General features: G+C 35.0%; 1 protein-coding gene across 5 annotated transcripts in view; it reads right to left on the bottom strand.

Annotated features, from left to right (window-relative positions):
* RNF13 (ring finger protein 13) overlaps positions 1–16,565 on the bottom strand; it is a 214,982-nt gene that overhangs the window by 77,490 nt on the left and 120,927 nt on the right. For all 5 annotated transcript variants that reach the window (XM_055382967.2, XM_019023616.4, XM_004037836.5 and 2 more), the window contains one exon: positions 12,975–13,100. In XM_055382967.2, coding sequence (XP_055238942.1) covers positions 12,975–13,100 — 126 coding nt within the window. Of the gene's footprint in view, positions 1–12,974; positions 13,101–16,565 lie in introns of those variants that run through there.

The raw sequence follows: 16,565 nt of genomic DNA, 5'->3' as shown, positions 1-16,565 counted from the left end.
AAACATCACATGTTCTCACTTATTTGTGGGATCTAAAAATCAAAACAATTGAACTCATGGAGATAAGAGAGTAGTGTAGTGGGGGGAGATGGGGATGGTTAATGGGTACAAAAAAAAACCACACACACACACACACACACAGAATAAATAAGACCTAGTACTTGATAGCACAACAGGGTTACTATAGTTAATGATAATTTAATTGTACATTCTAAAGGAACTAAAAAGTAAAACTGAATTGTATGTAACACAAAGGATAAATGCTCGAGGTCATAGATACTCCATTTTCCATGATGTGATTATTATACATTACATGTTTGTATCAAAAGATGTCATGTATCCTATAAATACATACACCTACTATGTACCCACAAAAATTTTAAATAGAAAACTAAAAAAAAAATGTAGATGGGTTCCCTTTAGGTCTTTGGCTAAATATAAGAATGGTGTATGCATGCATACAGTGAGACCTTATAAGCCTGGACAAACAAGCTCACTAGGGAAAAAAAAACAATTACTGGAAAAAAGATTAACAATTTCTAGAATTCAAACAGGGTCAGGAAGAGTTCAAGCTCTGACCAGCCAGAGAGGGGAGACTTCCTTGAATACTAGATCATTCAGAGGACACCCTAGAAAGGTTATACCTTATTAGTACAGCTAAAATAGTAGTGCTACAGTAAAGGCAACTCTTCATCAACTTAACAAACTTTAAAAACAAGACTGAAAATAACCAAGCTCATCTGCAAGTAACTTACTGCCAGCCACAACAAAATTAAAAGGTCTTTAAAGAAAGACAATAAAACCAAGACATATGACAATACAACACTATGTCCAACATCTAATCAAAAGTTACTAGACATGCACTATTCACAATAAAGATACGGAATTGACCCAAATGCCCATCAATCATAGACTAGATAAAGCAAATGTGGTACATATACACCATGGAATACTATGCAGCCATAAAAAGGAACGAGATCATGTCCTTTGCAGGGACATGAATGGAGCTGGATGCCGTTATCCTTGGCAAACTAACGCAGAAACAGAAAACCAAACACCACGTGTTCTCACTTATAAGTGGGAGCTAAACAATGAGAACACATGGACACAGGGTGGAGAACATACACTGGTACTTCTCAGGGAGGGTCGGGGGAGAGAGAGCATCAGGAAGAATAGCTAATGGATGCTGGGCTTAATTCTTGGGTGATGGGTTGATCTGTGCAGCAAACCACCATGGCACACATTTACCTATGTACCAAACCTGCACATCCTGTACATGTACCCCAGAACTTAAAAAATGAAAGTTGAAAAAAAAAATGTTAAGACACGCCAAGAAGCAAGAAAATGTGACCCATAACCATGAGAAAAACCATTCAACAGAAACAGACCCAGAAATTACATGGATACGGAATTATGAATAGCAGACAAGGATTTTAAAACAGCTATAAATTATAATTTATTGTTATAAGAATACATTTACATGTAATATAAAGACATAAAATTAAAATTACGTTCAAGGATTTGAAGGAGAATATAAACATAAGGCTCAGAGAAATGGATGATACATACACACACACACACACACACACATTTTAAAGATCCAAGTGAAACTTCTAGATAAAAGAGATACAATATGAAAAGTTCACTAGGTGGGCTTAAAAGATTATAGACATTGTAGAATAAAGGATCAGTAAATGTGAAGACAAAGGAATAGAAATTATTAAACTGAAACACAGAAATGCACAAAGTAGGAAAAAAAGAATCAAGAGCTGTTGTAGATTAAAGGAGACAAGACAACTAAGCTGAATATGTTTAGTTTGGGATTCATGATTGGATCCTGAAATGGTTAAAAAGAAAACAACTATAAGAGATATTTTGGACACAATTAGGAAATTTAAACATGTAGTTTATATTATTAGATAATATTTATCAATATTAAATTTCTTAAGTGTGGTAACTACATGTAGGAGAATGCTGCTGTTGTACAGAGAGAGAATGTATAAGACATAAAATATGGGGCTTATTTTAAAACTGTTTAAGAAAAAACACTTGGTAGTTACTAACAATGGATTAACTTCAGAAGTATACCTGTATTTTCATCTTTGTTATAACATGAACCACAAGCTTTTGTCTTCAGGGCATTATTTTTTAAATATCCAGCTGAGTACTGTGACAACCTGATACATTTTAATCAGGCCAGCTTCACATACTTAACTTTAAATAGATTAATTTTCAACTACCATGGCTCATTAAAAACATGATATAAATATGGACTAATTTCATCATGGTCTCAAATTGAAAATAAAAACAAAATCATCCTGCACTTAGTAAAGATAAGTGCATAGCACAATACTAGTAAGCAAAATTTGTGAAAATTCATGTTTCAGAGTATTACTTTAAAAATTAACAAAAGATCTGTTTTCATGCTTCTTGGTATAAACATTAATTACTAGAAAACTAAGCCTGTTTTCACCTTGAAAAACAGAGATCTGACAAAATAACATTTAGAGCATTTTAAGTACCAGGCTTTAATGTTCCTTAAGAACAATCTTTTTTGTTTAAGCCTAGAAAAATATCTCTCATATAAATAGTTGTTTAAAGTAAACTGCAACTAAGGTAACTGATTATCCAGCCCTATCCAGCAATATATAAGTCAAAAAAATAAAATTTCCTCGTATCTGTTGGTTAGTTCCTTCCTACCCCCTCCCCCATCCACCCTCCACGAAAGCACACAGGAAATTTTACTTTAGTCATTTTGGATAAAAATTTTTGTGATATGTTGCATTTTCCCCACCTTTTTACCAAATGTGACTTGACCTTTTCCAGTTACTTGGGATCATCATGAACATGCTTCAACAGACTATAGTTTTTCTCCTTAATGTTAAGTGTCATATGTTACTTCCTCTCTCTGTGCTTACCACTGGTACTCTACTAATAGTTATTCTGGACTTCCTCCATCCGTATATCCTTCTCTGTGGCAGAGAAAAAAAAGAACTAAACCCGATAAGAATTCTATTCTTTAAAAAAAATTAAGTGCATAAGAATTCTGAGAAAAACTGCCAGGAAAAGTACATGGTTTTAACGCTGAAGCTTAGCAACATTCATAATGGTGGTACAAAGGCATGTTTCCTTCTCTTCTCTGAGGCTATGCTCTGGGAAAGTTGACCTTTTGCTAAGTGGCATATTACCACTGTACATGTTAAGCTTAGAGGTAAGCTGAATTTATTTATTTCCCTAGAAAACATTTTTGGTAGGGCTAGTAAAATCTTGTGTTATACAAAAAGCCATACTTATTTGTTTCAAGTACAGTATACCAAAAAACAGAAGCCAAAATGCTTGGAACTTAAATTATTAAAGATCTTATGTTGGCCGGGTGCAGTAGCTCACACCTGTAATCCCAACACTTTGGAAGGCCGAGTTGGGTGGATCACTTGAGGTCAGGGGTTCGAGGCCAGCCTGGACAACGTGGTGAAACCCCATCTCTACTAAAAATATGAAAATGAGCCAGGCGTGGTGGCGGGTGCCTGTAATATCAGCTACTCAGGAGGCTAGGGCAGGAGAATCATTTGAACCTGGAAGGTGGAGGTTGCAGTGAGCTGCGAGCAAGCCACTGTATTCCAGCCTGGGCAACAGAGCAAGACTCCATCTCAAAAAAAAACAAAGATCTTTTGTTATTTTTTCCGATGGCATCATTTTAAAGTCAATCTATGGCATATGGACAAGCAATTTTAAATACTGGGAGACACAATTTACTACTAAAATTACAAATAAAAAGCAATTTTTGAACTTAGAAGTGCTTAGGCAAAAAGCATACTTCTTAGTGTCCCTGCCAGTTTTCACTGCTGCACAGAAAAGATTGGCCTAAATCTGCATTTTTCAAACTATAGGTCATGATCCATTACCAGGCAGTAAAGTCATTTAGTGAACCCAAGTGAATTTTATTTTTTAATAAAAAGAAATTTCATATACCAAGTTATTATCGTATAGGTAGTGTAGGTAAGTACTATTCCATGAAATTTTATTGTCAGACTGTGTGCTGTATACAAACTAGGGAACAAGTAAAAATAAACTTCTTACTGTGGGTGGGTTGCAGTCAAAAAAGTTTGAAACTCACTCATATAGATAGTTCTTAATATTCCATAGGTTGTTGGCAATCAGAAAAAAGACTGATGCCTTTCAACATGATTGTTCCATGTTGCAACAATCATGTTCTGCAACATCCCATCAAAAAATCAAAGTCATTAGCTTATAGGTCTTTGAATGTGGCTATTTCCAGTATTACGAAGCTTAATACTGTAGCTGGAACATGATTAGTACTAAAGATAATAAAATGAATAACATAAAATTAAAATTAATTTAAAAGTTAAATTACATTCGTCTTTTTTTCCCAGTGACATTAAGAAAATCTGAATAACCTTTATGTGTAGTTATGCTTGCTATAAGTTAAAACTTGTAAGTTATGCTTAAGTTAAAACTGCTTTAAAAAAATCTTTACTTTGTAATGAACCACAACAGTTAAAATAAACTATACTAGTTAAAAGCTGCCTAAATATTTGTCGGAATTGCAATTTAAGTCTAAAAAAGCTATTCATAAATATTCTCTAGTTACCTATGTATATTAAAGTAGATATTTAAAATAAAGGATCTGATCTAAGTTCATATTTTTTAGACACTGATAGGATTCATATTCCAATCAAATCTTAATGATTTCTCATCCTAACATAGCAGAGGCCCCATTTCAGCCCACCCACCACTGAAAATAAAGGCTTTAGAATAACTTTCTGTGCAACAAGAGGATAACTCTCTGTACTTAAAATCAGCTTACTACGAATTTCACAAGTAACACAGGAACTTCCATTGCACTTGAAAAGTAACTGTGATGGAGCAATTACAGTAAGAATTTTGGTGTTCAGCGCCACCCAGCGACAGATCTCTGAGTATACTCCTCCATTACTGCCTGTTAATTGTTTCTGGTATTGTAGGCACTGTACTAAAAGCTCAGTACACAGAACTGCATAAAACATAAGCTCTACTCCCAAGAATCTGAAATTAGAAAAGACATATCCATGGGTTTTTTAGGTTAGGATCAGGCTAGAGGTAATGAAAACAGTATAATGTAGCAAAAAGGAAGAATTAGAAAATACACAGTATTGCTAGAATTTGTTCTGGCCTTACAAAGAGACTTTCCCATTGCAAGCTATTATAAACACAAGATAAAAAATGAGTAACTTTAATGAGCAGTCACTTTATGGTATACTTAACATCACTTTAAAACATTTGAAATCAATGTAAAAATAGTGCAAATATAGAGCTTTCTCATTATGAAGATCAGCTCATTTAATATAATCTGTAGATGGAATAAAATCTTGAAGATAAAGAATTACCAGGCCAGATGCAATGGTTCACATCTGTAATCTCAGCACTTTGGAAGGCCAAGGTAAAAGGATCACTTGAGCCCAGGAGTTTGAGACCAGTCTGAGCAACATAACAAGACCCCCTCTCAACAAAACAAAACAAATTAGCCAGGCACGGTGGAGTGTGCATATAGTCCTAGCTACTTGGTAGGCTGAGGTGGAAGGATCGCCTGAGCCCAGGAGGTCAAGGCTGCAGTGAGCCATGTTCATGCCACTGCACTCCAACCCAGGCAACAGTATAAGACCCTGTCTCAAAAAAAAAAAAAAAAAAAAAAAAAATTACCTGATAACAAGGTCTTTAACGAAGTCTGATTAAAGTGATACATTAGAAAGTAACAGGTCTCTCTTAAACTAAGTATTGAGTACACAGACATTCATTTTAAAATTATTTAAATTGCACATATACACATTATGGATACTTTTACTGTGTCTTCCATCTTTCAAAACACAAAAAGGTGAAAAGTCAAAATGAAAAAGAAAACAGCATAATACAGATACTGGATGGTTTTGGAGCCTGGCCTCTTCAAACTATCTAGTTATAAATTGGGTTTTTGCAGTTCTAGAAATGTGACACAACTAGACCTTCACTTTAATGTCTACCTTCTAAAGATTCCCTAAAGAAAACACACTCTAACTCTGCTTCTAAATCTTTCCAAGTGCAAAATGGAAAAGTTCTCTGGAGAACTGATTTTCTCTTCCTTCAGCATAGCCACAAAGGAACAGTAAATTAACCATCAGCCTGGACACAAAATACCCTTTCTCCCCACCCAGATGTCTAATAGAGGAGAAAAAGTACTTATTCTATAAGGGAAGAAAATGAAATAAATTAATGAGAGACATAGAGAATAGAGATAATTCTCAAAACCTAGCTATGATCATCTTTTTGAGTCCAAAGAAATAAGAAGAAATTAAGAAGTAGAATCTCTTTCTCAAGTGATCAAAACAATGCAGATGAGAATCGAGCAATAGATCTGAGGATTCAGATTGTGAATGTAAATCATTAATTTTATCTATTGGATAAAAATTCCTGGGAACTTTGCAGTATCGAATAATCAATTATTGAAATAAGATCCAGAATTATAGCAAGCAATCCTGCCAATATTACATTCCATTTCAACATTGTTCTTTCCTGCACATTATTTTAGGACTACTGCAGGCCATGTTGAGAAGAGCTACTCCTCAGAAGAGTATCAGGCTCTTATGACATTTTAACTCTCATTAATATTATAGTTCAGTGATAAAAACTATCTTTCTCTCTTTCTTTCGATCCCAACTTTCCTCCTTACCTAGACATCGTTCATTTATAGTATATCTGAGTAATCTGAATATCTTGATTTTAATACATTTTATTGCTTGAGTCCAAAATAAAGCAGTAAGTCTCTTGAAAAATATATGGTCTAGCATTCTGATGTCTGTGATTAAAGGATACCTATGTAAAAATTCTGAAGCAAAAGAATGTTTGGGGAATAGATACATAAATAAAGTTACTGGCATTACACTGCTTCATTAGATTAGAATAAAGCACATGTAAATTAATATTTTTCAGCTTTTTTCTTTCATGAAAGATTACCTTCCTGGTAAAAGAAGGGAATTTTGCTTTGTTATTTTAATATTGAATAAATTTGTGTATAAAGAAACCTAATCACGAAAATGCAAGTATATTTACCAATTAAAGGGTGAATGAATGAACAAATGAATGAATGAATTAGCAGCACAAAGCTGTTTGATTGAACTATATATGGATAGAACTGTTTCCATCCATCGAATATCCTTGAATATGCTCCTTTAGTGGAATCTTTTCAACATGATTCTGAAGTAGATTAATAACAAATGTTATACATCACTTTATAGAAATATATACATTATGAAAAATTAAATGATACTAAATGACTTTCAGGTAATTTGCAGAGTTTAATTTCTACTTAAGGTCGTATCTACTTGCTTACTACTACTGAAATAGTAGTGCAGAGTATGTTCTGGGGACAAGTAATGTGTTTGCCTGAAGGCCTGAAAGGGGATAATGTAATGAAAGGTAAGTCTAGAAAGGAAAACTAGAGGGCTACTTTCTGAGATAACAAAAAAATCACCAAAAAAAAAAAAAAAAAGACAGAAAGAAAAAGAGTTATTATGATATGATCAAATAATCCCAAAAATGTTTATGGTAATCTAAAAAAATTCTATAAACATTGAGAACTAGAGAAAAATATCTGTGGGATAAATAAATATCTAGGCTTAGAAATAATGCCAAAAGCATTAAGTGAAATGAACATGAAGCAAATGGAAAGTTCCAGTGATACTGTTTAGGCGCTAATCTGTTCACATTTTATTATAAGCCCTTAACGTTTTTAAAGTAAATCACTTTGCAAATATTTATTATTCATCTACCAATGCCATATAATGCATTAGGCACTAGCACTACAGAATCTAAAACATGATTTTTTTCTCTCACAGAGAGAAACAGAGACTGATGTGGGATTAAATAGTACATAAAAGATACGGGCCGGGTGTGGTGGCTCACGCCTGTAATCCCTGCACTTTGAGAGGCCGAGGCGGGTGGATCACCTGAGGCCAGGAGTTCAAGACTAGCCTGGCCAACATGATGAAATCCCATCTCTACTAAAAACACAAAAAATCAGTTGGGCATGGTGGCATGCACCTGTAATCCCAGCTACTCAGGAGGCTGAGGCAAGAGAATTGCTTGAACCCGGGAGGCAGAGGTTGCAGTGAGCCAAGACCATGCTACTGCACTCCAGCCTGGGCAACAAGAGCAAAACTCCATCTCAAAAAAAAAAAAAAAAAAAAAAAGATATGATGACTTCTACCTTGAAGAAAATCAGGAAAGGTTTCAGACAGGACACAGTTTATCTCAGATTTAAAATAAAGTCAGATTGGCCAGACAGACAAGTAGAAGGAGGACATGCCAGATGGAGGACATGACAGAAACTAAGACAGAGTGGGAGAGACTGCTCAGCACATATGGGGACTTGTAAATTCTTACGAGGTGGGAGGAGTGGCAAAGTAGAGATGAGACTTGAGAGAGAGGCAGAAGTCAGGTAAAGTATCCCAGTTAAGTTTTGTATCTGTATCCCAGTTAAGTTTTATAAAAGCCACATTACAGCAGAAAATAGCTCTGAAGAGACCCAACATATTCCTTATCATCTACAATCCAAATGTACCACCATTCATGCCCACAAAAAGGGGGGTGTGGGAAGGGAGAATAATATCTAAGTCCTTTCAGTCTTGGTAACTGGCCTAGATGGCTTTGCAGCTGCATTTTTCAAAAATACTCATTCACACATAAGATAGAATAAGATTCAGCACACACTGCTGAATAAAGTGCATATGTTGCACCATTTCTGTTTACCAGCCTTCGCTAAAGTCCAGCTAAAATACAGTAAATTGGCTACTCAAAGAAATTGGTGACTTACCATTATACCCAAGTAATGAAAGCATCTGGTACTGAAATGACAATGGACAGATTTTTTTTATAACTTGTCTTTATTCAGTTATATACATAGAAAATTGTATAGCTCTGAAAGTTCAATGTTAAGTGATTATTTTAATGGCCTTTCAATTACTAGGTATTTTTACAGATTTTTTTTTAAAGTCGTATTTCTCACGGGGATGCCAATTCAAGCCTTTTCAGAAATATCTCCCTCAAAATGCTTCAAAGTCAATTTTCTAATTAAAAGATTTAATACAGCCTTAATTTATTTGCCAAAGTGCCAACAATGTTTTTTAATCTCAAATGCTCACCAAAAACTAACATTTCCAAACAATTATATTTTCTCACAGTAAAGAACAGCATCATACAAAGACAAAATAGCACTGTTTCGCTTTTCCTCTAAAGAGTTGTATTTTTCAGAGGATACAGTTTTTGTAAAACAGTGTAAGTGATTACTTTTAGAATAAGTACCTGACATGTAATCAATAGTTCTTCTTACTGGCTTTTTGGATATTCTACATATTCAAACATTCATTCTGAGCATGGGTTTTGCCGCATCTCCTCAAGGCAAGACAGATTAAAAGGTTCATATGTGCTTCTCTCAACAGAAGATAAAAAATTAAAACAATGGCTCTCTTTATTTGGAAAGCAATTCCCTTTCCTCCAGGAATTGTTAATTGCATTTCTGCTGCCTTCGTGGCTATCTTTGAGTCACAAATCACTTGGGATGGTTTGTATGAAGAAAATATGCCATTTTAAAAATTATAACATACATTCCACTTATTCATTTCCTTTTAAAGAAGTAAGAAAAGTGTAGGTTTCTTTAATCTGTTTAAAACAAAACTAAAAGAGTTGTAAAAATCCTGAAATACTCACCAACATTAATCATCTGGAATATCTCGATAAATTTTTATTCCTTGTTTCTTTTCTCTTTGTGGTCTACAACAAAGAGTTCCTTTCTCCAAGGAAAATTTTAAAAGATAGAGCCAATTCTCCTTTGTCTGAGATAATTTGTATGTCACTTTGGATAAGAGGCATGCCAAAATATAACCCTGCACTACCATCAATTGTAGTATTATGTACGGAGTTGAATTAAGTTTTCCTCAGTACTCAGTCCTAGTAAGCTATGTAATAAATAAGGAAATATATCATTTTTCTAACTATCTTAAGTCAATGCATCATACAAAATTGTGGATATACATGAATGAACCACTATTGATTATCTATAAGAGATATTTATCTGCAATTCTGAAAAGAAATATTGTACATATTAACACTGATGACTGAATTCCACAACACACTTAATATAAAACTGTATATAACCATTTTGGAAGCTCATTAAATGCAGTCAGAGATTTCTGATATGAAAATTACAGCTAATAAGGCTAACAGCTTATCCATCAGTAACCACTCTAGAAAGGAAATTTTCTTTAGGGTGCGATTCCAGTTGTTTTTCCAGTAACCATAATGACTTTATCCTTACCCAGTCACACTACCTTGATAGGTGATCCATAATTCTTACTATTACAAATTTATGAAACATACTTTCCACAATGGCATGACTAAACTGTCTTTATAAGCCAAGTCAGAAATTTTACATCAGCTGACACTGAGTTGCTATATCACATGTGACTTACCAGACAATTTAATTTCTGAAAAGTCAGCAATTTTGCCATCTTTACCCTTATTCTATTTAATTCTAATGGTAAAAAGCATAGAACATCAACAGCTAAGACCCACTGCCTCCTTCCTGTGTGCAAGGTGCTGTTTGGTAGGCATTTAACATTGATTAGTTCATTTGATCCTCCCAACAATCCTATCATATAGGGAACATTATAATTCTTATTTTACAGATAAGGAAATTGAGGCACACAGAGGTAAAATAACTTGTTCAAGATCATACTGCTAGTAAATAATAAAGATGAGATTGAAATGTATGCAGTCTGTTTCCAGACCTTGATTATAATCATGTGTCTCCCCTATAAACTGATGTTCCAGAAATTTATACAACTCTGACAAAGACAGAAATCATTAGGAATGACATAAGTAAGGAATCTTTAGCCTTAAATGGCCAGAATATACTCCACTGTATATTTGTGGAGGAAAAAATAACCAAGTTAAAGAACATGTACAACAGACTAGACCCTTATTCATAAAAACTGTGCCTACATGGTAAAGTACAATGAGAATTTTTTTAACATTTCCCTGTCTAACATTAGAATGGCTCAACTGAAAACTTCTTCCATGTTTTTCATATGTACATGTTTTTCAAGAATATATTAGACACATAAGCAAAAGGCTATTACATAGCTTCATTTAATAAGTCTTTATTGATTACCACACACTATAATACAAATTGGATACATAAATATGACTAAAACATGAATTCTAAACACCATCAATTCACAAATAAGTGAGATATATATACTCAATAAAAAGTAACAACAATGTGATAAAAAGCAATGAAGGAAGTATTTACAAAGTGGAAGGGTGGCACATTGAGCTGGAATGGTCTGCACTGCAACAGAGGAAGTAGAAAGAAAAGTAAAGCTCCCTGAGGAGGCAACATCCTCAGCTAGCACGTAACCGATGAGACAGATAAATGGGTGGTAAAGATCATTGGAGACAGAGATCTTGGAAAGAGAAAATAGTACATGTAAAGGCACAAATGTATGATCAGCATGGCACAGCCAGTTGAGAGAGTTCAGGTAGGCAGTATGGCTGCAACATAAAATTCAAGGCAAGCAGTGAAAAGAGATGAGCTGGAGTAATGACTAAATCATTAAACTCCTTTAGAAGTACTCAGACTCATGATGAGGATCCACTGAAGGGACAAGAAGGCTAACAAGCCTACTGTATTCATTCCTGAGCTGTGGTTTCATCTTCAAAAACAGATATTCAATAACAGTATTTCCCTAATTTTCAAAGTGTACCATCTGCCATTCCTGCCTATAAAGGAAAGTTATAACAACAGCAAAAAAGTATTCTAGTTTCTAATTGTCAGACTGTACCGAGTCCAGAAATTACATAGCATAATAGTGTAGTAAACCTTGGGATCAATAGAATTAGTTTACTTTTAATTTCTTAGCAGCAAGAAATTAATGAAACATTACAATAACATTTAATTTTAACTGAAGCAACCTGTAATTATTATAGTTTAGTTCTGGATAAAACAGTTAAATTTAAACTAACATAAACAACTCTGAGGAGCAGGAAGTCTACTACTTTGACTTCAAGCTCTAATTTATTCCCATTTAAAGGCAATTGAGAGTCTATATTTGGAACTAACATAAAGTAGTAACAATAACTATCATTTATACACTACTATACATTTTCAAATCCCTTTATATTATTTTATTCCTCTCATAAGTTTACTATGGAGGTATCATTTCTTCCATGCAATCAAAATTGCAGAGAAAATTCATGCACAGCATGACAGGGCAGTTTTTCTTGCTGAACGGACAAATTATCTAAGACCAAGTGACATGAAATAATAGCCCATGTCCTATTCTGGGAGATACATGCAAGACACTATAGGACACTCAGCTCTGAGGTAGTCCAGTAACAGTTACATCAAGGTTTATTTTACACAGGCCTCAATGTGGCTCCTTTGCCAATGCCAATCCCAAAACAGACTTTAAAAAACCATACACCTAGAGCAGCACTGGTGATATATGGTGACGGAGGTGGGTAAACCTTGTTTTACTATCTGAAATGCTAGCTTAACCCATGTCAGAGAGAAAAAACTTTACACAGGGGCAGATTTAACTTATTACAAAAGAGAAACCTCAATGACAATGTAGACACAGATATAGATGTAGGTTTGAGATTGATACTGGAAGGGTAAAAGCATAAAACTAAAGGCTGAAGTTAAGTTTTCATTCCTAGATGAGATCAAGTAACATTCCACTGTTAAACCACAGTTCAAGATGTCCAACAAATGCCTGAAAATTCTTAGAACCAGTAAACGTTATTTCTATTCTATGCATCCAGTTTATTTTCAATCTTACTGGATTTTAAATTTTAAATGTTTTCTGAAACAAGGGAGGATGTAAATGATTTAAATTAGCTAACTGAACAAATAGGAAACAAAAAATGAAAAAAGATAATCATACCTTTATATCAAAATTACAATCAAGTCTTCTAATTAACACGATGAAAGTGCCAGATGAATTGTCTTTTACTGGTGGAGGCACTATGGGTTCACAGGCATTCTCTGGTTTTGAGTTAATCAAAAAACCCTGGAAAAGAATTGGTAAAAATTATCTCTCTGTTTCACTCAGTAAATCAATCAACTTACTTCTACAAATATCTTTCAATTTGTCATGTGTTTTGCATTATGCTAGATGTATCATTGGGCATGTAAAATTGCTCACAATCACGGAACTTCTAAAGCAGCATTTGCTTTCACAAGCATTTAGTTTTCTAAAATAAGTTCTATCTTTTGTATTGAAGTTAAAAAAATAATAATAATAAGCAAACTTAGGCATAAGCCAATCACCCCAAAGACAACCACTGGTATATTTTCTAACAATATTTGACATTTTCAAACCAAGCAAATATGTCTTAAAAATTAACTTTCTTTCATGTTAGCAGACAATGAAATGCACATAATAAATAAATTTCTAGAAATTTATTCTGCAGAAATGCTAGCCTGAGTATGTAAGGTGTATGTGGAAAGACAGTCATTGGTACATTATTTTTAATAGCAAAAACTGGAAATCATGCATATCCACAAGGTAGCTATTTAAACAATTATAGTATATTTATAAAATAGGAAAATAATGCAGCCATTTAAAAAAATAAGGAAGACCTGTATACACTAAACTGAAAAGACGTCCACGAGATAACCATGAATTTAAAAAGTAAACAGCAAGTTGCCTTCCCAGGAATGCAGGATGGTTTGACATAAGAAAATGTAGTAACAGGCTGGTCATGGTGACTCACACTTGCAATCCCAGCACTTTGGGAGGCCGAGGCAGATGGATCACCTGAAGTCAGGAGTTCAAGACCAGCCTGGCCAACATGGCAAAACCCCGTCTCTACTAAAAATACAAAAATTAGCCGAGCATGGTGGCCCACACCTGTAGTCCCAGCTACTTGGGAGGCTGAGGCAAGAGAATGGCTTGAACCCAGGAGGTGGAGGTTGCAGTGAGTCAAGATTCTGCCACTGCACTCCAGCCTGGGCGATAGAGCGAAACTCCGTCTCGGAAAAAAAAAAAAAAAAATCTGGTAACAGATTAAAACAGAAAAATCAAATGTCTATCTTTTGTAAAAAGTGAATAAACACATAAAAAGATGATCAAATCACTGATATCATTTATAAAGGAAGGAGGCAATTAAAGCTATGAGACAATGCCTTAACAACAGTTCTGTATGGTCCTGAACTGGTCACACCAATCATCTATTCCACAGGATTTGGCAATTTCTCCTCCCTGAAATTATATTGCTTAGCTTGTGATATGGAAAGTGTTTGTACATATCTTGGGTATAAAATGTATCACTCTTTCATTTGCTCATATAATAGCTCCTCTTCTTAATCCCATAAAGCACTCGGTTTTTGTTTTGCAATGAAGTACAACTGTGGTCATCCTTCCAATGATGAATATTTGCTTTATTCTTGTTAAATTTGCATCCTGCTCTGAGTGCCTTTCTGCAAACACTAACTTTTTGCTCCAATGCTAAATCATATAGTGTAGGAAATATTTTTCAACATGATTATTACAGCAATTAAACTCAAGCCATATAGGTTGGCTTCCAGCTCCAAAATGATGATGCATAAGCAAGCTGGTTTGACTCCCCCCATAGAAAAAGAAAAACAGATGTACAGCAATGAGATTACGGCCAGAAATAAGCTAGAACTCAAATATAAGGAGAGATCATTCCCAGGGCCACAGAGAAGTAAAAAAAACTCCCAGCAGACAGAGAATCAGACTTCCACATCTACTATGCCCCTCCCCCCATTTTGCCCAGCACCAACTGCAAGGAAAATTTCCCTCCAACTCACTGTTTCTACACTGGAAAAGTAAGACCAAAGTGGAACCAGATTGCCCACTATCTTGGGTTTCCTAGGAGGAGATGTGTCCCTTCCTTAACCCACAGAAACCATCACAAGTACCTGAAGGGAGAAATATCCATGAGGTAGATAGAGACTAAGAGGGGAAGCAGGACTACAATCCCTAGCCCTAGAAAGGAGAGCCCTCCTTTGTAACTCTACCAAAGGAGATGCCAAATCACAGTAGCTATTCAGTAGCACCATACAGTAGGTTTGTCCCACAGGTCCACTGGGCATGAACCTCCACAGTCAGCCTTCCCACAGTGCCAAGATATTCCCGTTGGGACCTGCCCCTTTGGGAAGGGCAGCACTTTGATAATTTACTAGAGCCAAGGTGAACCTAAGCTTAAGGCATCACCTATAGCCAAAAAGGAGGCAGTAACCTAGCAGTAAATAACCTCTAACCAAATACATCCAATAGAAACCAAAACAAGCCAGACAGAGAAGAACAGAATAAATAACTAATCTTTCAATGCAAAGACACTGACATACATCCACAAGAAACAAGAGCAAGCAGGGAACCATGATCCCCAAATGGACGAAGCAAGAAACCAACAAGCAACCCTAACAAGATGGCAATATGTGAACTTTTTAACCAAGAATTCAAAATAGTAGTTTTAAGGAAACTCAGCGATCTCCAAGATAACACAGAAAAGAAATTCAGAAATTTATCAGAAAATTTTAACCAGAAAATTGAAATAATTTTGTTTAAATCAAACAAATTTTGGAACTGAGAAATACATCTGCTGACCTGAAAAATTCATTAAAGGCTCTCAACATCAGAATGGATCAAGGAGAAGAAAGAATCAGCCAAGTCAAAGACAGCCTATTTTTAAATACACAGAAGAGAAAAAAGAAAAGAGTGAAAAGCAATAAAGATCTCCTACAAGATAAAGAAAATTACCTCAAAAGACTAACTCTAAGAATTATTGTGTTCAAGAGGGAGCTGAGCAAAAGTAAGGTATAGAAAGCTTATTCAAAAAAATAATAAAAAACTTTCCAAAACTTGAGAAAGATATAAATAACCAGCTACAGGAAGGCCAGAGAACAAACAGATTTGACCCAAATAAGACTACCCCAAGACATACACTAATCAAACTCTCAAAGGTCAAGGACAAAGAGAGGATCCTAAATGCAGCAAGAAAAAAGAAGGAAATGATATACAAAGGAGTTCCAATTCATCTGGCAACAGACTTTTCACTGAAAAACAATACAAGCCACGAGGGAGTGGAATAACAAGAGAAAGAGAGAGAGAGAGAAAGAAAGGAAAGAACAGAAAGGGAAAGCAGAGGGAAGGAGAAGGGTTGGGAGGAAAGGGGAGGGGAGGAGAGGAGTGGAGAGGATTGGAATAAAGAGGAGCAGAAAGGAAAAAGGGAAGGGAGGGAGGCAGGGAGGAAGAAAGGAAACCTATCATCCAAGAATATCAAATCCAGTAAAGTTATCCTTCAAATAATAAGAAACAAAGTTTTTCCCAGATAAACAAAAGTTGAGAGAGTTTACCACCACCAGGCCTGTCTTACGAGAAATGCTAAGGAAAATTATTTAATCTGAAAGAAAAAAGACTAATGTGCTAAAATTAAAAAAAAAAAAATAGTTGAAGGTCTAAAACGCACTGGTACAATTAAGTACATAGACAAACCCAGAATACTCA

This window comes from Gorilla gorilla, chromosome 2 (genome assembly GCF_029281585.2).
Source record: "Gorilla gorilla gorilla isolate KB3781 chromosome 2, NHGRI_mGorGor1-v2.1_pri, whole genome shotgun sequence".
Lineage (NCBI taxonomy): Eukaryota > Metazoa > Chordata > Mammalia > Primates > Hominidae > Gorilla > Gorilla gorilla.
Note: the sequence above shows the minus strand (reverse complement) of the source record. Positions and strands in the feature narration are given on the sequence as shown.